A 24,701-nucleotide genomic window follows, 5' to 3' on the forward strand; every position below is an offset into this window, starting at 1 on the left:
GAGGAGGCAGAGGAGGAGAAGGAGGGGGGTTGCAAATTAACGGGATCAGCTGGGAGGTGTCTCTCCCCTCTCCCAGCAACTGCTGAGCCAAGAGCTCCCACTTCGTAAAGAGAAACATCCCGCACCTTAAACTAGCGCAAACGGTAACCAGCGCTCTTCAATCAGTCCCAAACAGACTCAGGCACAATTAAGAGTTCAGTTATTTCAGATTTAAATTGTTTAAATTAGATTTTGTAGTTTGAAGTCTCTGTGCAGAAATACTAGAAAACCCGAGACTAAAAAAAGTTGATTCACAGGCAACAAGACAAGTTTTTGTAGATTCTTTCCGAAATACTTTGTGAATTATTATGGACAATCTGGTGTTTTTAGTGTCATTTTTTGAAGACTTTTTAAAGATTTTTGTTGTTATCTAATGTTTTGCTATAAATTTAGCCGAAAACTTGGAATAAAAAGTTCCCCAGCGAGAAAGAAAACACATTTTACACACTATGTCTTTATTATGACAGGCTTACATGATTTCAAATGAAACCAGGATGTGGAAAGTTTGATATGAATCTCTCATAACCCGCTGAAATTGTCACATTAATACTCACGTTTGATAGATTTTAATAGCGCTTTTCATAATAAAAATCTTTCGTAACACAAACAGGTTGATTAACATCATATTTAAAGTTGAACTTTTACCAATTCTTGTAGTTTCACCCCCGATTTAGAAGAAAACTAACATTTCAAGACTGTTCAAAATTTCATGGCCTTTAAAAAACTTTTTACCCCCTTTTTGTAAAACATCCTCCAGCTTCAGGTTTTTTTTTTTTTAATGGGCAAATTTCAAAACACAGACAAAACCCTGTTGCTAACAGTCTTATCTCTCACTGAACAGACAAAGGTCCTGCCCTCTGGTTCACTCCAATTATCCCTCAGTGGAATAAGAAAAATGGTTGAAGTTAATTGGCTAGAGTGGATGGTTCTCAGATGTGAGGCAAAACTGATACAGATGGAAATATAAGGAGAACTGAGGCAGGAGGAAGGAGGGAAGACGCTTGATTGGAGAGGAGGAAACTTTCCCAGTGAAAGACATAAAACTGATTGATGGCTTCCCTCGAGGAATGTTTCCCCAGGTGTGCTTTGTGTGTGTGTGTGCGCAGTTACAGTGCACTTAAGAAATGCTATCCTTGGACGTAGGACAAGTGCAATAAAGTAAATTGAGGAGTGAAATAGCACGTTTATGCGTCAATAACACACTTTGGCAACATAACTACCGAAACACAAGAGACTTCAGTGGACTGGTGTAGAGGCAAATTGGTGTTGTATAATGAAGAATTTAACAAACACAAATACTAATTGGTAACAGAAATCATTCCTAAAATGAAATAAGAGTGCATTTTACTACTCAAGCAAACTCTTAAGGTGGTCCTTGACATGCGCTTTGTGCTGCCAAAGACTGCACCCTGCAGCTACAACAGCACACTAAGAAACAAAAATCACAATAAACAAAATACAAGGTAAGTGCAATTATAAAAGTCAACATTAACTCATCAGGACATAAGATTGCACAATTCATGGGATGTCTGAGTTTGATAGATTAGCTGTGCTTAAGTAAATAAAATATGGTAATGTATCTTGGTTTGATGACGTGGGGGTGAAATTGAAATGAATAGAGACTTAGTTTTGTTTTTATCTCTCAGTTATAAAGACACACAAGATAAACTCTCTTGGGCATCTTTTGGCTCAACAAATTGACACCCAATGTCCTGCTGTGCTACAATTCAAAACAAAAACTAGTTACAAAGACATACAATTTATTTTTACTCTATGCAATGATATGACATTAAAATAACATATTCCTGAGGCTGAATATGGTATAGTTACATAAATGAAATGTAATTCTGCAAGTAGTTAAAACTATGTCAGTTTTCTGTGCAGATGGAGAAGACTTGTGCAGCTTTCAGAGAAATGGATTTATATTGTGGGTTTCTGTGTTCAGATCTTGTTGGTCATCTAGAGAGGAGAAAAGATGGACGTCCTTGTTGGAAATGTAGTAGAGATTGACAAAGTCTTTTCTAAAGCAGGCCACGATGTTTCCTTTACCTTAAGTAGTTTTCAATGCCTGAACCTAAAGAGGTGGTTCAGGTGGTAACCGGGTCACTAACATTTGTGTTCTGGACATCATGTTTAATGTCACCAGCACATTTCCTGTCAAATTTGCTGCTCTATATATACACACATTTTTTTTTTTATCTAAGAGCACAAACAAATGAGTTAAGTCTCTTTGCAGTTTAACAAACTCTGAGACTGTGGTTGCACAGAGACTGTATGGACTGCATTTCATGTCTACGTGTCAGTTGGTTATCATGTTAAAAGCAGGTTTAATAATAATGCCATGAATGCTGGGAAAAAGTTGCTCTCTGCAAGAGAGCAAAGATAAAATATGGACATATTTAGCTGATTATTGGTGTCAACACCATGCCAAAAAAGAAATTTAACATCACTAATAAGAATACAGACTAGCAAACTTGTTCCAGATTATCTCTCTGTAAATGCAGCCAAGGTGTTTTTGCGTGTTACATTTTTTCCTCACATAAGATATTGTGTCACACCCATTAACCATTTTCCTGATGGTATTTACACCAACAAACCTTAAAGTTACTGATCAAAAACTGATTCAATACCATTATCATCACTGTGGAAGTGAGGTTGCAGTATGCACAGCTCACATGTTGGTGACAGCAACATATTTAAATTAAAAGTTAAACATTGAGAGTAAAGACATTAAAATAACATAACTCCTTGTGTGCTTAGACGGCCGTAAGAAGATCCATAATTAATGTGGAGATGTGCTGGCTTCTTCTATTGGATCAAAAAAGATTTAGCATTTAAAAAAAAATCACCAGGTATTTGTTTATGGGTGATTTAAATTTTTTTCTTTGCTGTTTTAACAATGAGGGTAATGTCTTTGAAACACACACACAATTTTGATTAAGTGTTTTGGCTCTAAAACATAGTTGGCACCAAGAGCAGAGTGGAAAATCATCCTCGTTGCCATGAATCCAAATGCAATGTTTTTGTTTTTCCTGCGTTTCCCTTACTTTGCGTCTGGAACGAGTGCCGACAGGTGTTGATGGTGAGTCGTGTTGTTCTTCAGGGAAGAAAACTCACCTGCAAGTTAACCTGTTGAGGTCAGTGATCAATGCGCAAGAGACAAGATTAAAATGCAGAAGTGGTTTAGCTTTTGCAGATAATGACATAACAATACTTTGCACTCAAAGTCCAGGCTTTCTTCAGGTCAAGTATTTATGGGACATCCTGGTGGGCCCAAGATGCCGGCCAAGGACTGTCAAACCCCTCACTGGCTCTACCCTCTTCTCCTGTCACATCTTGTTTTGTCTTCTATCCAATAAAGACACAAACTTTCCCACAAAGCAAACTTTTGTATGTGTGGTGGTTTGACGAATGTTTATAGTTAAATAAGAAACCAGAGGAAATGCATCAATTAAGACTGAAACCGAAGACTTTGTCAAATAAAATTTTAAAAAGTATCGTGTAACTTAGGCTGTGCCACTGCCTCATTCCAGTCTATAAACAGTACTCCATACCCCAACACTAATGAACAGGAAACAAATGATATGGCGACTTTCCTTGAAAAAATCCCTCTAATGTTAACAGTAAAATTTCTGCAGATACTACACTTGTCACTCAGTCACCGGAGATATCCATTACTACACCTGTAGTAATTTTGGCACAAAAGCTAACATTAGCAGTTCCACAACAAGGCAAGCCAAAGTTAGCTTAGCTTGCTAATGGGCTAATTTTAACATCACCATTAGTTTGTTTTCCCAAAACTACAAGCTAGATAGCACTATTCCCATTCATTGCATTTGCCACATCTTCAAATTCATTTTACTGCTGCTGTTTATTGTTAAATTAGCAGTTCCACAGCCGTACAAACCACTATTAGCTTGCCGTAACACTAGCGTTTACATGAGCAAACACTTCTTTTCCTACAAATATAAACAAGTTTCAGTTTTGTTTCAAAATAACTGTACTTGTCAAATCACATGAGAACATTTGATTACATTTGAAACTGTTTTAAACTGTTAAGCTACCCCTCTTTTTAGTTCGGGAGTTAATGACACAATGAGTGATGAGCAATCATTCATTTAACCTCATTTGGGCTCCGAGTGTTTGGATTTCCTACCTTACAGCAAAAGTAAAGGAGCTCAGAAAGAGTTCAGGTTGCTACAGCATTTCTTTTGTCAAAAGTCACCTAATTGTATTAACAGCATCAATAAGATGATGAACATTTAATTTGGAGTTCTCAAACTTTTCATAACATTTTTCTTAAGGTCCCATCTTGCTAAAACAAAACAAAACAAAACAAAAAAAAAAGAAAAAAAGAAAAGAAACACATAGCAAACCATCACTACATAAACCATATAACAAGTCTATGATCAACACACTGACAGCTAAATAGTAAATGTATATCGCTTCTGATTCTTACATATAGCAGCTTAACTAATGAAAAGAATAAACCAATTACTATCCTTTGAGTTCTCATTGTCATTAATGGCCATTTTACAGAGCTTCACACCAGCAAATATAGATACAGATCTGACTGTAAATCTCCGATATGTAGACATGGAACATAACACTGCTATATTAAATTAAAGCACATCGAAATTAAACCACCAAAAAGCTCAAAAGATGAGTACACAGTCATCAGCGGCCTTTTTTTGTCTTTATTAAACTCATCTTTGTCACTCCAGATATAGGTGATTCTCACAGCTGTGGGCTTGCTCTGGAAGAAATATGATTGGGCCCAAAGTAGCTTCCTTGTGCAGCTCTGCAAGAACACAACTATCGAGTTATCCACCTGCTAATAATATAAATGACAAACTACAAGTCATCTTCAGAACTAAAAGCACAATTTACACCATTTTGTGCGGCCTCCCTTTTATTCCTTTGCTCCCTCTTCTGGCTGAACTCGGCAATGCTGCTGTGAACCATCTCTGCAGAGTTATCACAGCTCTGACACACATAATCATCATCATCCACTGACCTCCACCTGACAGCAAATAGACCATGTTTACATTACATGAATATTACAAAATATTTTAGATTGTACTTCCAAAACACTGACCTCCCGTTTATGAATGAGCAGGCCTTTTTCTCCGAATCCTTCTTTGAAATGGGCACAGCTTCCAGGTAACATGTAATGTAGATCTACAGGAGACAAAATGAAGCATGCTCAGTCGTTTTTCTTCCTTGTACAAACTGGTGACGAAAAAAAAAAGAAAGCACTGGATTTGGCACTGACAGTGTGTCTGTGGTCCTGATGGAAGAGGAAAGACTCCAGCTGAATCTGGAGGAGTTCGTCCTGGACGCGAGGCAGGAAACGTGAGCTGGAGCCACTCAGCTGGGAGTCTGTGAAACATCTGCAAAGAACAAGAAAATCCTTATCAGATTAAGCTCAAGCCCAGAGCTTTTATTTACACTTGAAAATAATGGGATGCAGGAACCGGATGGATTTATGGCAGCAGGGAGTAGGATTCATTTGGAAGAAGAAAAAGAAAGGGGGAAGGAAGGAACTATGGTAGACCTTAAAGGACTCACCCCTGGTGGTCTATGAAAGGGTATTGGGGGTCAGAATTCACATCGGGGGTCAGAGTGGCGACACAGCCACCTATGTACAGGCGTAGAGGATGATGATGATCAACTGAGGCCTCGATGTTGACCATTTCACCCATGAAGTAAACAGGTGAGTTTCTCTCAGTGTTCCAGTCATCTGAAAGAGAAAATCAGATGCCATAAATAAAATTCTTGACCAGATTTTCTTCTAAAATTAAACCCAATATATACATTTTCCAAATGCCATGCCTCATGGTAACGGGTGGTAGTTTCTTTTTTTACTGTATTGAAGCAAACCTACTTGTCATGAGCCTGAGGTGGAAATCAAGGTTGAGATGAGCCGACTGTACAGAGACCTGGGGAGTCCAGGTTGGCCTTAGCGGTCCACTGCTCACTGTGTACTTTCTGCATGGAAAAAGGAGGACTTTTGCATAACAAATAAAAATAAAATTCTATAACAGAAATGGTTGACATGCAATTTGATTATGAAAATAAGTGCACAACCCAGGTAACTTTGAATTAATGTAACAGTTTCATTGTCAGGTTTCTGCTCAATTACATCCTTGTTAGATTAAGTTTAATAAATTTAAAGACCTTTTTCTTTTTTGGCCGTTCTATCAGGATCACCACAGCAAATCATCTACCTACATCTAACCATATCCTCTTCTCTTACACCAGCTAACTTTAACTCCTCTTTGGCCTCCTCGCTGCCTCCTTCTACTGATATAATCACCATCCCTTCTCTGTATATGCCTGAACCATCTTAGTCTGTCCTCTCTTAGTCTTCAAAACATCTATCAAGTGCTGTCCCTCTTCTTATTCCATCTATATTCTCACTTCCAAAGAGAACCTCAACAACAGCCTCTGCTACCTCCAGTTCTGCTTCCTGTCTTTTTCTCTAGTCTCCAAACTATAAAACATCGCTGGTCTCACCAGAGTCAATCTGAGTAGGTACTAGTGGAAAAGAGGGTTAAGTGTACCTTTTATATTCACACAGCACAGGAACAACAGCTCCCATCTGAAAAGCATCACTGGGTGAAAATAGAGGAAAGAGGAAGAAAAGCAGGTTTCTATACACCACAGCATTTTCTGTAAACTGAAGCCACACAGAGAGCACAGAACAGGTTAGACCACTAGGTGGGAGCATTAAGCAACCGTGATCTGGCTTTGGATCAGCTGGGCATTAAAGAAGCTCACCAACCATCACTCTGTTCCCACACTCATCCAGTGGAGCTCTGATAACATACTCTCCATCTGCAGACAGCTTGGCAGTGCAGGGACCTTCTGCAGCACTGGCAGCTCCAAGCCTCAGTCGTGTGGGCTCCTCAGAGAGGCCAGCATCAAACAAATGAGCTCTGATCTTAACCTCGATGCTGTCTTCGTGACATTTCACCATGTAAGTCTTGCCCTCTTCAGTTTTTGCTGCAGTGGTACTTCCATCAGGAACCTTTAACTGAGCGTTTGCTTCCAGCGCAGCCAGCTCAGAATAGGACAGAAAGAGCGGTTTGGTTTGATAAGAGTAGCCCTCCACACTAACTAAATGAGACAAAATATAAAAAGGAAACATGAAACAAACAGAAGCAAGAGGCATTGTTTGCTTTGCTACAGTTACTTCTTCAATAATCAGTCAGGATCGGCCAGGAGCAGAACACCTGAGGCTACTCAGCATTGATTAGTGATTGGCAACAGCATTGTAACACGCACACTTCTTAATAAAAGAATCTATTTTACAGAGTTTCCATGCTTAAACATAAACAGCCAATAATGTCATAGGAAAGCTTTTTATTTAACATATAAAAACTGTACATATTGCTTTTCAGTACTGAAGTTTGGAGTAAAAAATACACAAAATATTGGCACATGATGCGCTGCAACAGCTAACACTGAAACAGTCTCATGTTAAAGGCCTTAATGTGTTTAAACAATGGAAAACGTCGACATCAAACAGCATAAAGTGTCATGTTATTCACTGTAGGCCATCAAACAGCAAAAATAAGTCAATGCAACATTTAAAGATATGTAACATTTCCTACAGATGCACCACGATCATCAATTCCTCTGAAAACATTTTTCAATACATATTTAACTTCAGTCCATTGATTTGCAGCCTCAGGGAAGAGCTGAGGTGTAGCGTTGTCTTCTGTATATCCTTTAACTCAGTGTTTTTCTCAAAGTTCTCCACCATCATGGGTCCTTCCCTCCTTTTTTACTTCCTTTTCCTCTGTGCTTGTTGCCTCCTCAACCTCTCCTTTGCTGCCCATGTCTCCTTTCCACACTTCTTTCAGACATTCTGTGGGAGGAAAAACGCATATCATGAGGAGGAAGAGGAGGTTTCTTTGCAGAGAGAAGTGTGGGCTTGCTTCAGTTATTATGTGTAGTTTTTACTGACTTTATGTGCAAAAAAAAAAAAAAAAAAACCCTTTTAACATTTTATTTACCAGCAGTTTTTCTCTTGTTAAACAGATGTAATATAAAACATTTTCCTTAGTTTCTGAAGTTTCTAATAATCCCGTATGGATAACAGTGCATACACACACACACACACAGACAGTGGATCATTTGCTTGATTCAAACACAACGGGATTGTCTACATGACAAAACAAGAATGCAGTCTGACACGGTGACTGAAGTCAGTGTCTCTGTTGACTATGCTACGTTCTGCAGGCTGTGCATCAACCAGCAGCTGATTGCTGCTATTCTGTTTTCTTTTGTTGTTTTTTTTGTCTTTTTTATTGTGCTCACATAAGAAAATTTGTTTATTTCTTGATCCAGGCAGTAGTTATTCTCATGTCCAAACTGTAGAAAGAGCTTCAAGAGTTTAACATACAGTTAAAATGACTATGAACTGCCTGTCTTACTGTCTTTGACCAGCAGGGGGAGGGTTGTGTGCAGGTTAAGTTTAGAGAAAATAATCCTTTTCCAAACCAACTGACTGAATTCTTCAAGGCTTCATGAAATTTAATTTTACAATCACTACACAAACATCACCTCTAGCCAACCTAAGTGGCAGTCAAGAAAAAGCAGAGATCTCAGAGAAGCACAACTCTGGTCCTCATAGGTGGGCAATTCTGCTTTAGGTTGGAAACGGCCATCCTATTACCATACAGTAAAAAATATTCAAATAAAGTAGAAATATATAAATGAATGTGGAAATAAAATTACATGTAGAGCTATATGAACCACAGAGGAAAAAAAATAATCCCTTATATTGCAGAAACATTTGGCTTTTTTCTTGAGAAATGTCGAACATCTCGTACCTTGCTCTGATGTCTTGAGGACGTGGCTCTGACATAGGAAGTTTTCAAGCCTCTGGTCCTGGTGATGAAAGTACCAGTCCTCCACAACCTCCTCATACTCCTCCAGCATCGTCTCGCACTGAACACACAACACAAAATTTCAGATTTCATTCTTTATGTCCACTTGTTGGGAAATAATCACTTAAAGTTACATTAAAGTCAGGTTTGCAGTTCTGTTCCATGTATCACTACAATGTTTACTTATTGAATATATGATGAGTGTGCATATAACAAAAAACAATCTTAAAACTTTGTGTTTCAACATTTAAAGGACTGCTTGCCCTCGCACCTGTTTTTTCATGACAGACACCTCCACAGAGGGTTCATCCCACAGCTCAAATGGCAGACCCAAGTCCACTTTAACACCTTTGTGGGCCAGATTCTTTAGTGTTGTCATGGTCTGGCTGGAGCCCTGCAGTCACACAAATTTAAATAAAAATCAAGAAAAAGTGGAAAAAAAAATCACTCATTCACATACATGTGTTTTAACACTGAAGAAAATGCCATCTTTGACCATTTTAAGGACCTGTTGAGTGTTACGTCGAGGATGACAGGTGGAGAAAGCTTACCTTGGCGTATCTGAGGCTGCCAGGCCTCTCTGCATGAACATTATAGCGCAGGATGCGCTCACATATGTTGTCCACCGCCTCCGTCAACCGTGTTTCCCTAAATCAAAACAGATGTTTAAATGCTGGCTTTCTAAAAACACAAAAGTGAGAACTGTGGGCTTTCTGAAAGTGTTAAAGGTCTTTATGATGAGCTGGGATTCTACAGAAATAGCTAAGTGAACTGGATGTTGGAAGCCAGCTCACCAAGACCTTATAAAACCTCCCAGTTCTCATCACAGGTTTTCTCATAAAATATAAGTAACAAAAGGCATTTAGCCTATGTCAGCATTAAAATGTCTTTTAAATTCTCGCGATAACTTACGAGGTGTTGTATTTGATCTTTCTCCTTCTCTTGCCTGTGTCCAAAACTTCGCCAACTTCCAGCACTTCTTTGGAGCGACCAGTTTTATCCAGAGCTTCCTGCAGCTCCACTGTCAGAAACTTACACACTGACACACCGGAAGATACAACATTTAAACGTTTGTATGCAGGCTAAACAGAGCACGCTGATCATTCGTATGACACGGACATTTGTAAACAAATCAGACATGGTTGAAGAAAGAAACGTGCAGGTATCACTTTGCCGTCGTACCTTCGCATTTATTCGGAAGTCTTTCTTCTTCATCTGCTGTAACAAAGCCGCAAACATAAAACAAGACCAGAAGATAAACTTTCATTATCATCATGGTTGTTTCATTAAAAACGTATAAACAAACTAAAAACAGCTTAAATTTTTGTGTCACGTTAGCCACATCGGTATTGTTACTACGCATGCGCACTGTATCAGAACAGACTCGACTTGTCGATGGCCGATGTTTCAAACTCATGAAAGATTATCGATAGCTAAAAAGTCCTGTTCACAAAAGAATAATGTACATACATGCAGTTAAATAACGATAACACGCGCACATCACGTATATACAACACGATACAGATGAGTGGAAATTATTTATATACCGCACGTCATAACACGAACATTCAGTAGGCTTTATAATGATCAAAGACAGTTCATGAGTAAATGAAAATAAAATAAAATAAACCCACACCAGTAGAAATAGAGATCCAAGTGTAACAATGTGAGGAGTTTAGTAGCTCAAACACAAATGCAAGCAAATACACACAAAATAGGAAATTACTGCACTATGAGACTAGGAAAGTTTTGAGATGAACTTTTAATGTTGACACAGGCAGGCCTCAGGTTATCTGCTCCTTCCCTGACGATGTGTTTAATTTATTTTGCTCTTGACCCATCTCCACCAAATTATGGGAAGATATTTGCAAGTTGATTTCTACATGTATTAAACCGCACTTCTCCTTTTGCTTTGAACATACTTTGTTTGACTTCACTGAGAAAATAAATAAATAAATTAATAAAAAAAAAATCATATTATATATTGTTATATATTTAGCCAAATGGCATATTCACAAATGTCAATACACTAATCAAAACCCAGTCTTTTCTGTCTTTGATAATGAGGTCAAATAATATATTAAAACTATTAGACATTTTACTGATCTGAAAGCCATTAAAACCTATGATTTATGTGCTGTCTTTAATATATTTGTATATTATATTCTAAAATACAGCCTCTGAATGAGTGTAGCCCCCTGGTGATTGTGTTTACACTGAATAGTTATATATTTCTTTTAGACCATTAAGTTATTAAGGAGGTTCTGGGTGAACTCACTACAGTACTGGAGTTATATGTTCAAATTTCCATCTCCTTTCTATGTCTAGCTGTCCTACTTATTGTCAGATAACACCGTAAATAGAGTGTCAGAGTTAAATTTGCTCAATGTGAATGTATGAACCAGTTTCTTAGTTGTTTTTATGTACACTTTTTTTCTGGGAGAGGGGAAATCAGTTATGGAAAAAATAAACTTAAAAAATAAATCCTAAAATGACAAGAAAAAAAGAAAAACAAACCAAACAAACAAACAAACAAACAAACAAAAAAAGCTAGGAAATAATAATCAAAATTCAGGGAGTGAATGACAGTTTGGATTTGGCTAGGTATGGTTGTTTAGCAAAGTGGGTGATTTTAGAAGAGAGTTATCAAAGGGAGATGCAGATTTTTGCAAAGTCATTTAAAAGTGTTGCACACATACCTCTCTCTCTCTCTCTCTCTCTCTCTCTCTCTCTCTCTCTCTCTCTCTCTGTCTTTCTCTCTCTCTCTCTGTCTCTCTCTCTCTCTCTGTGCATGTGTGTGTAATATGGCTGTGCCAATAATCACGTAGAAGATATTCTTCTTCCTTGTGAAAATGTGAAAAAGACAACCGTGTAAATGACCCCACTACAATGATCCTAATAAAAGCACACTCTGCTTTTATTATAGCACACGATCTAGGTTGTGTTGGAAGCTTCTGATGCTCATTTATTCACATTTTTCTAAATCTGTCTTATCAAAGAAAATAAAGATGAATAGATGAATAAAAGTGCAGTCTAAAATAAGACAACAGTAGCCTAATTTAAATTAAAAGAAACACTTTTAGTCACACTTAATTTTTGCTATAATTTGGCCATGGGATGTAATTTGTTTGATCTTTGGCAGTGAAGCGGTTAAATTAGAAGACGCTTGCCTCTTGGTTTCTCAGGTGTCAGGGGCTCCACATTTGACAGCAACGGATCCTTTAGGAGTCTGTGAGGAAGAAGAAAGAGAAGCTAAGAGGGAGTAGATAAGACAGAAAAAGAGAGGAACAAGGGTCACAGGCCATGCTACAATGAAGACAGAAAGAAAAAGCCATGAAACACAAGAAGAGGAAGAAAGAAAAGGGTGTGTGCAGCCACCAAAAAGAAGAGTGACAGAAGTAAGTGATATCTACACACACAAACAGACTCTTTGGAAACACATTTGTTTATGTTTTCCTGCAGCAGAGCAGTTTACACACAGATGTCATGGGATAAAGTGTCTGAAACTCAAGAGTATTTGCAGTAACTGTAGATTTTCCTGGTGTGAGGCTCTCCCTGGCTATAATTGTATGTTATATCACCCAGTGTGGTAGCTGTCTGTCTATTGTCTGTGCAGAGGGAGATAAAATTTCACAGGCACACGCTCTCACACATCAACTTTAGAAGCAGTTACATAAACACACACACAGATGATACACTGCTGTAAGAGATGGTGCAAGTAGACCTGCAGCGCTCACATCAGCTAGGCGCTCACACTTAGTTTTTTAACGTCAAGATCAAGTAAAACAAAAGATGACGCTGAGTTAAAAAAAAACCTGGAGGAGATGAGACAAACACTCCTGGCAGATTCGGAGGAAAGACGAGGAAAGCGTTGTTGTGGAAACAGCAGCCAGGCAGCCTTTAACAGCTGACAGTGGCTCAAGAAAGAACAAGAGTGGACACGGACTGCCTGTTTTGTGAGACAGAACATGAATGGAGGGCTCAAAAAAGGGGTTTTCCAAATGACTGATAGATCCTGAATCTGCAGCAGCATCTGAGATAAGAAACTGGATAAATTTCTGTTGACTGAAAGGTAAAATCCTGCCTTATCTAATATAAACTGAGCTGTAGTTTACACTGGCTATTACAGCAACTGTGTGCAAGACGCTGGAGACGCTTCTTTAATAATAGTTTCTTCCCACATTATCAGTGTAAATATAATGTAATGCATGAACCATTGAAATACGCTGAAAATATGTCAACACATGTTTGCCTTTCTGCCAACTTAATACAACTTTAACTTTCTTTTTTCCTTTATTGTTGTGAGTGTGTTTTCCTCTGGAAATTGTCAAAGTGTGGTTTGGCCACAGAAGTAAACTACCTCTATGTTTTGACCACTAAAGATACATAAAAACTGGTTTTACAGTTTTCCTTTCTAAACCTTTCTAAATAGAAGCTGAATTGCTTGTTGCTGGTGTATTTATAACAGCCTGAATTCAAGTTGAGAATTTATTGCCTCATATTGGCTTTAAAATTTGAAAGCGGTGCCATTTGTACATGCATTCAACAGCTATAAAACACAGAGCAAAGCTGCATACACATGTAAAGGCTGTAAAGGCACATTTACTATGCACCTTTTGTCCTCATGGATCAAATTAATTTGGTCTTTTTGACTGCTTATAAAGCATGAAATATAAAATTAGTACAAACCTTTGTGTTACACCTTTTAGTCAACTTGTTTTCAATAAATTATAACAATTTAACATTAATGACTTTAATGATTGTTATGTATAGTATAATAGATCTCATTTACATGAAACTATACCTCATTATGGAGTAAAAACAGCATGAATTTTGAATAATTCTGACTATAGTTATGATTATAAGAAGTAAAAGTAGTTTTTTTTAATCATCTAAAGCAGTGGATTTATGTTTTAAATTGGTATTTCTTCAACCAAACTCCTTTCCTAATTCTTAATAAGTAATTTAGACCGTCAAACCAAACTAAACATTGGGTGAGAAAGAAACAGTGATGTTAAAAAGATCCGTCCTGAAGTGGTTTTAAACTCAGATCTCATGAGTCTAGTCCTCAGACTTTCTGTCAACTGCTGTTCAACCTCCTTAGAACTATTACTGTGTTTGTTTAATTCAGACTAACATAAGTGGTGCAGCCAGTTCTGGGATCTGACACCAGACGACACCTTAACTGATGTGAAGGAGTCCAAACACCACATCAGTTCTTAATGTCTTGTGGTCAAGAAAAAGGAGTCAGAAAACAATGCACCAACTCCAGATTCCAAGATAAAAGGCCAGAAATAAACTCTTGTCACAATCAGTCCCTTACGTTATGTAAAGAAGCAGCAATAACAAACAAAAACTGAATATATTAAGACAACATGTAAAGTAAACCACCTAAAACAAGAGATAACTGGTCCCAGATTTGGTCGAAGTGAGCGTTTACTTTGTGTGTACATTTGCATGAATCTAATACAGGAAAAATAAATAAAATCTCACTGATAATTGATCACACTGACCTGCATGGTATCTGCAAGCAGAGTTTTTACTCTGCACAGCAAGACCCTGATCTGACCCCACCGTGGCACCCACACACACACACATGCTCTAGTTGATGCTCACATACGCACACACACTGCTGACTCAGAGACCCAAGCAGTTCATATCACTAATGACTAAAACGGCACCATGACCCTGCTGCTGTAATCATGCTGGCCCTCGGCTCCCATCATATCCAACCAGGAGCTCGCTTGAAGCTAATAGATGTCTACACATGTTAATAGCAAAACTCGCAGCTCATAAATCTCCAAACAGTTAGATATTCTATTTACCATGACAAGTCCAAGTTGAATAACACCTCCACCTTTCAGCTTTCCACTTACTTTGTGGTCCTGATCTACTCAAACAGTCTTAAAGCAGCATATAGTCATGTTAGAGTCTTTGATTTTTTTCGTGCGGTCAAGTCTCAGCGAAACCCACAATACTGCTTTCTCTGTATTCTTTCTGTGTCCTTGTTAGTCCTTGATGCTTGTCCATCAACCTCATATTTTCCATCAGAAGTGTAACAAAAAATGTTGTGAATTTTCTCAATTTTTGTTTCTCCTTTTCATTGTGGGGGATTTGGTGTGTTATTTCACTCATTTATTTGGTTTTGGATAGCTTGATCAGTTGATTCTGCAGACAAACATCATAACAGATCTTGAAAAATAGTGCACTGGTATGCAATGGAAGCCAGGTGCAAACTTCTGTAGGCTCAGTTTTAGCCTGTGTTGAATCAGGGCTCCAAATTATTGAGACACTGATTTTTATTAAGTTTTTTTTTCTCTCTCTCTTTGGCCTTTTTGGGTGGTCCTGTTTTTAACAGTGTGGCAAGTTTCTTGTTAGGTGGAAAAATGCACATAGAATTTTTCACTTTAAACATCAAATTACTTTGATCTTCAGTCACTATTTGGATAAGTTTAGGCACCAAAATTAGACCTGGGAAGAGATTTTGGTTTGGTTTTTATCATTAACCACATGTTAGGAAGATCAAATAAACAAGGATGTTAGAATAATAAGGCCCGACCACAAAGTATTGGAAAAATAGCTCTTTAAAAAAGACCATGTTTTCCATATGGATGATAACGCTTGTTAAAGCTCAGGTAAAAACCTGTAATCCTCAGCTGGTGTTTTTGACATTTGTCTGACTGATCAAAATTTAAAAGAAGACTTAATGACATGTAAGATCCCTGTGATGGATTGGCAACCTCTGCAGGACATATTCAACCCTTTGCCATATGACTGCTGGGATAAACTCCAGACCAGCTGAATCACTGCTTTAACAGAGCGTGGCTTCAGCTTCTCAACATGTTCCTTAAACCATAAAATTATTTTGCTTTCTCCATCTAATTTCCGCCTCAAATTTAGCATCTCAGGTCCGACCAGAATGCCGGAACGAGTGAATGACTTCCAGGGCCAGAGCTTTCACAAGCTGAGGCGGGCCTGCCTGCGCCGAGGCGCGCTGTTCAAGGATCCTCTGTTCCCTGCCTCCAACCAATCCCTCTTTTACAAGAGAGCACCTCCGCCAGACCTGACCTGGAAGAGGCCATGGGTGAGTTTAACATAGTAAAAAAAATAGTCTATTCAACTTCACGCTGCACTGTCTAAACTGTACACCTTGTTTTTTTAAATAATTGAAAGCAATTCAAATAGCTGTAAACAGTCATTTGATAAATATATTGCTTCTCCTCCCTAATCTAAATGAAGAGACAGCCTTGACATGTTACATTTCAACAGACTGGATTAATTAAAGCCCTTTCTCTAACTGGAGTGGAGTCAGGCAGTGAAACCTTATCCTTCGGGGAGTGAGCTGCTAATGGACAGCTATATTGGTATGATTGTGTGTGTGTGTGTGTACAGTTGAGCTTAGAAAAAGCACCCGCAAATGTAAATAGCCCAGGTGTTTTTAGCACAGTGTTGTGATAGGGGTGTAGCTGTCTCTACATGTAAGTGTTAACTGCAGCCACGTTAAGCTATGTGGACTTAAATAAAAGTGGTGAAACATGAGGTTTAGATTCAAGGTTAAATTTATTATTGTCCAGTGCAGATGGATAAAATACAAACCTGACAGTGTAAGGTATTATCATTATTAGGAAAGTATTTATCATTTCACAATGAAGACTGAATGGGTCTTTTCTCTTGTATTTTACTAACAAAACAGGGCCTAATTCAGCATGTAAAATTAGGAAATTCCAGGTATTTCCCAACAGGATCAGTCCCTCGTAGAGAACATGAAGTGGCTGCAATGAATGCAAAACCCCACTGGTGATTAATCAGCTGATTTCTGTGCTGAAGAGAAGGGGTTAACAGTATTGTGTTTCTAATGCCCCACTCAAGCATTTCAAGCGTGTATGATAAGGTCATCTCACTTACCTGACGCACACACGTACCCACAAAACTCACTCATTAGCTATCATAACCATCCAGTTCACTCTCTGGGTGGCCTCATCTTCACATGAACACAATATCAGATGTTCAGATGGTTGATATCTTTTCTCGAGTTGCAGCTGAGGAGGTTATGAACACTGAGTGCGTCTTTCTGCATGTGTCTGTGTCCAGCAGCCCTTCTACAGTTACCTGACCCTAAGATCACCGGGTCCACACAGAGAGGATCTGCCCACTCAGCTGTGTTCTGACACTCTGAATCAGTTTGCAGGGCCTCATAAAACTGCAATGACACTAAGTGCCACTGTCATTAATAACAGTTTATTCCACAGCACTGTGTTTTAAAACGGCAATAACTAATAAGCAGACCAAATAACAGTGTATAATTGGTTGCAGAGATAAGCAAAACAGTAATTTCTAGGACAACCTTCTGTTTCCTGGAGTTTCACCAACATAATTTTGCTAAGGGAACGGTCAGAAATACTAGTCCATGCATTTGGTGCTTCATGATTGGACGAGTGCTATTTCTCATCATTGGGCTGTCCCAAAGATGCTCTGAAAAGGCTCTATTTGATCCAAAATGCTGTAGTGATAGGTTCTGAAGAGGATTGGCAAGAGACACTTTTCTCTAATTTTAGCTTCTCTTCATTGTCTTCCTGTTCAATCCAATGGAATTTACAACTCTTGTAATCTTATATAAAGCACTTGGTGATCTCATTGTTGCATATTTTCCTACAGAGCAATTCACTGTTGGTTTGCTCGATGTTTGTAGAGCCTGTAAGAGCAGAATGGGAGGTGGAGCCTTTAGTTATCAGGCTGCACTTTAATTGGAACCAGCTTCCAGTTTGGTTAGGGAAGCAGACACCTTCTGTACCTTTAGGATTCGACTTAAAACCTTCCTATTCTGATAAAACTCATAGTTCAGGTTGGCTATGGTGACCTTCAGCCATCCCTTTAGTTATGCTGCTATAGGCTTAGGCTGATAGGGAATGTCCAGTGATGTACTGAGCACCTCCCTGCGCTCTCTTCTTTTCACTTTCCATGTGTAATATATTACATTATTGTTGTCATTAAACTGTATTTCTCCTCTTCTTCCCTGACTGCCCTTCCTGAGTCTAGCTATGCTAGAAGTTTCTTTCTCTTAGGGAGATTTTCCTCTTCACTGTCTCCCACTGGCCTGTGCATGCAGTGATTTAATAATATCCATTAGTTTCCTTAGCTAGGCAGCATTTATGAATTAGTTGTATATCAAGTTATGATATAATGGACTTATGTGGATTGTAATAATTTTGACTTCATTGGATTAAACCTATCAGACTGTTTACTTAAAAGTGCCTTGAGACTAATGCTATAAAAATAAAGATGACTTGAACTGAATTAATTTCTACATTCTCAACCAGTTATGTACAGTATTTCAATGTCTTTCAGCTCATTGTTTTAGTGTAGAAGCCCACATGTTTTACTTCACTTACACTGCTCTCACCCCCTTCCAGTTTTGCAGCATAGAAGCTCCTTACATCTCCTTATATCTTCTTTAAAGTAATCTATTTCTGTCCAAACGAATGACTGTCTACTGAATGTATACAACAGCCTCTGCTGTGGACTAATGGTGTAATAATAAGTCAATGTGTTTTCAGTTGTTTGCGCTGCTCCAAGTGGCAGAAAAAGAGACTAATTATTTCAGGTTAAACTTCTTTTTGTTGTTAACTTCGTCTCTCTCTCCTCTGATTCTACTATAGGAAGTATGTAAAGATCCTCGTCTGTTTGTGGATGGCATCAGCACTCGTGACCTGCACCAAGGCAGTCTGGGTAACTGCTGGATGGTTGCAGCCATTTCCTGTCTAGCATCTGAGCCATCGCTATGGAAGAAGGTTTGTCCATCCCTCTTACTTTACTTTCCAATCAGCCTTCTTCTCTTTCGCCATTCCTTTAAATTTATTCTTACTATTAGTCTTGAACCCTGAATTAGTCGCCTTGAATTCGCTTTTTCTTCCTCCAGGTAATTCCTGACCACATGGATCAGGAATGGAACCCAAAGCGTCCTGACCTGTATGCAGGAATCTTCCATTTCCGGTTCTGGCGTTTCGGTCGATGGGTTGATGTTGTGGTGGATGACCGCCTGCCAGTCAGTGGGGATGGAATACTGCTCTTCTGCCGCTCTGCAACACCAAGAGAGTTTTGGAGCGCCCTGTTGGAGAAGGCTTACGCCAAGTAGGAGGCAATACAACATGTTGAAACACTGCTTGGAAGAAACAGTATTTCATGTTCTTTTGGAAGGAACTTTAACTTCTTCCCTAAGACATTGACCAGTACTAATGATGGCTTTTTTTTGTAGCATCTCCATTCAGCTTTGTAGATTTGTTTTGGGGTTCCATGAAAGCAAGAGCCTGAAAATCCCAAAATCACTGTTTTAGCTTTGAATAAAATATTGGTTTTTGAGATATGCATATAACAATATTACATTTAACAAACTTTACGATGTGGGTTTCCTAAAGTAGAGAGTGAAAGGGCCAACTTTCCCATATGACTGTAATCATTGTAATTCAATAACATGTTATGTTTCCTAAACCTAACTATGTTTAAATGCCTAAACCTCACAGTGAAACATGACAAGGGGGAGGATGGATGAAACACTGAACCAGTCACTTAATCAATCTCTTTTTCTTTTGTCTTCCAGACTTAATGGATGCTACGAGGCCTTGGAAGGAGGAAACACTGCAGAGGCCCTCATCGACTTTACAGGCGGAGTTTCTGAACCTCTCGCCCTGGATCATGAAGCCCTTAGCCTACACAGTGACCAGAGGAAGGTGCTCTTCCAGACATTAGCTAAGGTCCATGAACGCAAATCCCTCATCACCTGCTCCATACGGGTAGGGCGTTTTTATTCTAAAACTCTGAGAGCCTTCAATGTTTTTGATGTTGCTGAATTATGAGTTTAAATATTTTCAGTGTATTTTGCATTTCTCAGCCAGCTGAAGGGGAGACAGTGGAGTCGGTTTTGGACTGTGGGCTCGTGCGAGGACACGCCTACGGGATCACAGCAGTGAGGAAGGTGAGGCTGGGAGAGAAGCTGTGGAAAACAAATGGGGCGCCCCGACTCTTTATGGTACGCATGAGGAACCCATGGGGGACCACAGATTGGAGAGGAGCCTGGAGTCAGGGGTGAGGATGCTTGAACCCTTTTTGTTCTGGCTTCTGCCACATGTTTGACTGCTGAGTACATTTTATAGAAGCCCTGGGACTACAGTCTCTGCTGACATTTAACAGTGTCAGTGTGGTTTACAACAAATTTACAACGCCACTGCAACTTTTCTGGACAATTTCAGTCATTTTACAATAGTTAGGGAATTGTTTTACAAGGGGACATCTGCTGTTTACATTATGAAAGTCTGAGAAACTCTGAAAATGGTCAAAATGGTCCAATAAAGGTTTCCAGAAGTTGAAACAGGACTTGTATGTTTCTTATGCCATGTCATCAGTTTAACAGAACAGCTCTCAGCTTTTTGTTGTTGCATGCCCCCTGCAGGTCAGAGCAGTGGCAACAACTGAGTCGAGCAGAAAGAGAGAAGATGGGACTCGTTGTTCGTGATGTTGGGGAGTTCTGGTAAAACTTTTTAGAAAAATTTTTTAAATCCTATTAAATTTAAAATAAATAAATAAATAAAGCATGCATGGTGTCTGCTGCTGATTTCCAGTTGAATTCATGCTGATTTCTTCCCTTTCAGGATGGATTTCCAGGACTTCTGTTGTTTCTTTACAGATGTAATGGTGTGCCGGCTGGTGGAGAGAACTCTGCTGTGGCCGAGCTTACACTGGAGAGAAGCTCAGTGCTTTGGGGAGTGGACTCTGGCTCCTGCTGCCTCAGAAGCACCTCCATCCACGGTGCTCCACAGTAACACCACTCTGAATCTGAATAAAAACAACGTCAAGCCCAAAGGAGCCAAGCAACGAGGGAACCGCAAAGAAGCCCGACTTGGAAAGAGTCTGCAGGAAGGACAAAAGAGAGGGATATCCTCTGATCATGATAAGAGTGGAATGAACATAGCAAAGGAAGATGAAGGTGAAGAGGTGGATGGAGTTTGGGAAGCACAGATGGATAGGAGGAGTCGATGTGGGGGATGTATCAACCACAGGGACACCTTTCTGCACAATCCACAGGTAAAACTAAAGCAGAAGTTTATAGAAAATTACCACAGAAGTCCTGCAAATCCAAATGACCTTTTTCTGTTAGTTCATGTTTGAAGTGCAAAACAAAGAGGAGGAGGTGCTGATCTGCCTGCAGCAGGAGGACAGGAGGATGTGGAGGAAAAACGGAGGAGGAGAAAACCTGCCTATCGGCTTTGAGGTGCTGAAGGTGAGGCAATAACAGACTGAAAAGTGACCTCATCTTTTCAAATCTTCAAAAACCATCCCCCTTGCAATCTCTTCATCCGCCAGGTGGAGGTGAACCGCCGTAGCCGGGTGCAGCGTGTGGTGGAACAGGCAGCTAGCTCCATCTACATGGACTCCCGTAGTGTGACGTGGAGGGGGACTCTGACTCCGGGTCGCTATGTTGTGCTGCCCACCACCTTCCTACCAGGAACCACCGGACGCTTCTTACTTCGTCTCTTCTCCCACTCTCATGTCAGATTCTGGTGTGTAAAATGTGTTTGTGTTCAAGTCAAAGTAGAAATACTCATAAACTGAGTGAGGAAATTTGTGTTGTTGAAGAAATGTGATGATAATTTAGATTTAGTCTTTTAAAAAAACTAATATTATCTATCTATGCATATGGGCATATTTTGGCATCTTATGTGCATTTTGACCTTCATGAGGTGCCAAAATTTAAAACTATATTTCACTGATAAATCATTCTATACTCACTCAGCTCCCATGGCTCATGGTGTTTTAACCCTGAACAATTCATTTTCAATGTTATACAAAACCAAACAAGTGTAAGCCCAATAAAGTTTGAAATAAAATGAAGTGCACATAGAACATGTTCAAACAGGAGAAAAAAAACTCATGACTCCTGCATGACTGTAACACCATCACTGATGAGCAGGTTGCCATTTTGGATTTTAAGGTCAAGCTAACTTAAGTTGTCCAACTTTTTAAGTTAAATATTACACTTGAATTTTTCAATTCTTTTGAGCTTCACAGTTCAAATGGAACAAAAAATCTTAGGGTTTTAAGATTTAACATAAATGTGCTCAATCATGATTGGTCAATACTGCTCAGACAAGCGTCAGACTACAAATGGAACCAAGGAAAGTCCTGGGATCTACGCTTGATGAATGTTGAAAATGGGATGTTGGAACTCGAAATGACATCACTTTCAATCTACAGCATGATGTGCCAAAATTAACGGGAAACAGAAAATTCTGGGTTTCCAGTTGCCATCTAATGCAGCATTGTTTCTCACCCAGCTGATTTCATTTTTTTTATTTCCATATAGGGAACTGCAGGAAGACCTGCCATCTCCCTCTTTGTTCCAGTGTTTTCTACCTCAGCTCACATTGGTGACCACAGTCCATCTCCGCAGAGCATCCGGACTCAGTCACCCCAAACAGACAGGTGACTCAGGACAGTTACACCTCCTGAAGAAAAGGAGTCAGACATTGTAGATTTTATGTACATCATATGTCTTGAAGATTTCAAACATTTGAGCTATTGTTCATTTCTTTTATCCCTTTCTTTCTTCTTTATCTATAGCTCCAGATGTTTATGCTGTGGTGCGATGTGAGAACGACACCATCAGAACGCAGGTGTTCAAGGAGGAACAAAATCCTGAATTCAACCTCAGAGCCATCTTCTATAGAAGATACCCCAACACACACATCTCTATCGAGGTTTGACACTATCATATTCCCTGATTTAACCCTAAGACAGATGTACACATGCACACACAAAATCTCATTTTTGTGTGTTTGTATGTGCAGTTGTGGAGCAGAGGCCTGCTGTGGGACTCTCTGCTCGGAGGGGCTCGACTCCAGACGACAGAATCTGAGAGGAGCAGAAGCCTGGCGATCGAGCTGCAAGGCAGCCAGAATCGCTCAGGATTCAGAGGTCGCATCTACATCGAGACATCCTCCAGCGTGTGCCTCACAGATTTGTGACATCGTCTGTCAGGTTACCCTGGTTACCGTTGTCCTCTCAGGTGGGCGCTGATGGAAGAAACAGCTGCACAGGTGGAAAAACAAAACAACATCATGGAAATGAAGTAAAACTGAGATCAGCAGCTCAGACTGTGCTCCAAAACATGAATTCAATTTCAGTTAATAACAAAAGGCTCTGCGGTGATCTGCTGGCCAGACATACACACAGGCATCCTTCCTTCAGAAGTAAAACCGCTGCTAGTTTTTGCCTGATATTATAATGTATTTAGTAAGATTTTGATTGTTGTCGTTTTGTTTTGCCTTTTTTCTTTTTGTTAAAGAGTTGTTGCCACAATTAAAATGTTAGGTTTTTACTGTTATCTGTTGTTAATAGCATAGCTTGGAATAAAATGACTAAACTGTTATTTAATTTTCATACAGTTAAACAAAAACTATTGTATGATTGTTATTTCACCACTGATAAACATCCACATTGATTAAGATTAATTTAATCCTTTTAAAAAGACCTTAATAATCTGCTGTTCTTTACATTTAAAAGGGAAAAAGTCCAGCATGCAAATGAGAAAGTCTACTTTTGAATAGCTCTCAATTGAGTACAATGCTGCACATAAAAACAAAGTAAAATTTAGGTCCATATCTAATAAAGAAAGAGACACAAGAAAAACATGAAGATATCTAGATGCTAAAACAGGGGTGATATAGTGAAGCACACTTGTGTATTTGCTGGCTGCTGGGCTGTGGGACAGAGTGCTGTCTCTACAGAAGACAACTGAGGAAGCTGCTGTCATAACAGAGCATAACAGTTAGAATTTGTTAAGATTTCTAACAGCAATAATTTAGTCACAGTTAAACAAAACATTACTTGCCAAAGAATGTGTGAAAAATTTTCAACATCTGTACATAAGCCAGGGAGAAGACAGACCAAACCCTCCTCCCTAAAGACACAACATCAATCTAGAAATTTTGAATTGCTTCATACATAAAAAGTGTGCTATACAAAAAACGTGGCCTTGCCTATAAACCAACTTTAGTGGACATAGAATCTGTCAAACAGCAGCAGCAGCCAGGAACAAAACAGGAAGTGTCCATTAAAAAGAAAGAGGGTGGATGAAGAAAACATGGAGAATAGCACCTTCAATAGCAGATACCCAGCAAAAAAGAGGAGGAAGATTACTCAGGTACTGTCTCTGGAAGAAAAAGAAACAAAAACATGTAAAGTTTCAATGGACCACAGAGGTATCAAGGAAATCTCCCCAGAAAGGGACAGAATAAGGATGAATAAGGACCTCTAGATCGTTGCTTCGACTGTGTGATCTGGTTTAAACTTGAAAAGAGGGTAGAACAGACCTTGAAGTCTCTGTGTGATGCAGACCCTTCTTCAGAATGCCAAGAAGAAGCACAGAGACCGAGATGTGGATCATTGGGTTTAGTTGCATCAGCCAAGGAGACGGGGCATAAGTTTGGTGAAAACTCAAAAGCAGAGTTCATAGATTTGGAAGGACATTTTGGTTGTCCACGCTGGGCGTAAAGATGTGGGACGACGTGGGACTCATGGCTGCTACTGAACCAACATCTGTGATGACGAGAGGCTAAACACAACTCCATGAAGAGTTTCCCCACATGAAGATTGCAGCTTCATGCATCAAAAATCAAAAGCTGTGGAGATATGGAGAGAGTCATCAAAGACAGGAAGTTTGCCAACACCAGCATGAAAGAAGTTTTTTTTTTTAAACAATGTCTGTTTTAA

General features: G+C 39.2%; 3 protein-coding genes across 4 annotated transcripts; 1 reads left to right on the forward strand and 2 right to left on the reverse strand.

The window, feature by feature from the left end:
• Positions 1 to 4,711: 4,711 nt before the first annotated feature.
• LOC121639228 (zona pellucida sperm-binding protein 3-like) lies at positions 4,712 to 7,279 on the reverse strand. Its single transcript, XM_041984387.1, has 8 exons — positions 6,827 to 7,279; positions 6,606 to 6,721; positions 5,927 to 6,030; positions 5,611 to 5,782; positions 5,315 to 5,432; positions 5,138 to 5,220; positions 4,932 to 5,062; positions 4,712 to 4,840 (listed from the first exon to the last, which is right to left on the reverse strand). Exons 1-8 carry the CDS (start codon positions 7,214 to 7,216, stop codon positions 4,755 to 4,757), a joined length of 1,200 nt encoding a protein of 399 aa, XP_041840321.1. The 5' UTR covers positions 7,217 to 7,279; the 3' UTR covers positions 4,712 to 4,754.
• A 113-nt stretch (positions 7,280 to 7,392) lies between these two features.
• On the reverse strand, positions 7,393 to 10,310 carry cnpy4 (canopy FGF signaling regulator 4). Its single transcript, XM_041984388.1, has 6 exons — positions 10,122 to 10,310; positions 9,852 to 9,978; positions 9,491 to 9,587; positions 9,211 to 9,333; positions 8,883 to 9,000; positions 7,393 to 7,915 (listed from the first exon to the last, which is right to left on the reverse strand). The coding sequence occupies exons 1-6, from the start codon at positions 10,300 to 10,302 to the stop codon at positions 7,794 to 7,796; spliced, it is 768 nt and encodes a 255-aa protein (XP_041840322.1). The 5' UTR covers positions 10,303 to 10,310; the 3' UTR covers positions 7,393 to 7,793.
• A 1,830-nt stretch (positions 10,311 to 12,140) lies between these two features.
• On the forward strand, positions 12,141 to 23,279 carry LOC121640802 (calpain-5-like). Of its 2 annotated transcripts, none has more exons than XM_041986681.1 (13): positions 12,141 to 12,337; positions 15,840 to 16,023; positions 18,596 to 18,727; positions 18,856 to 19,067; positions 19,534 to 19,726; positions 19,825 to 20,018; positions 20,383 to 20,460; positions 20,582 to 21,014; positions 21,088 to 21,210; positions 21,294 to 21,490; positions 22,294 to 22,412; positions 22,551 to 22,687; positions 22,778 to 23,279. In XM_041986681.1, exons 2-13 carry the CDS (start codon positions 15,859 to 15,861, stop codon positions 22,952 to 22,954), a joined length of 2,160 nt encoding a protein of 719 aa, XP_041842615.1. In that variant the 5' UTR covers positions 12,141 to 12,337; positions 15,840 to 15,858; the 3' UTR covers positions 22,955 to 23,279. The 2 variants fall into 2 exon arrangements, with proteins under 2 accessions (XP_041842615.1, XP_041842616.1); XM_041986682.1 differs by lacking the exon at positions 12,141 to 12,337 and adding an exon at positions 12,659 to 13,011.
• The last annotated feature ends 1,422 nt before the right edge of the window (positions 23,280 to 24,701 follow it).

This window comes from Melanotaenia boesemani, chromosome 5 (genome assembly GCF_017639745.1).
Source record: "Melanotaenia boesemani isolate fMelBoe1 chromosome 5, fMelBoe1.pri, whole genome shotgun sequence".
In the NCBI taxonomy this organism is placed as follows: Eukaryota; Metazoa; Chordata; class Actinopteri; order Atheriniformes; family Melanotaeniidae; genus Melanotaenia; species Melanotaenia boesemani.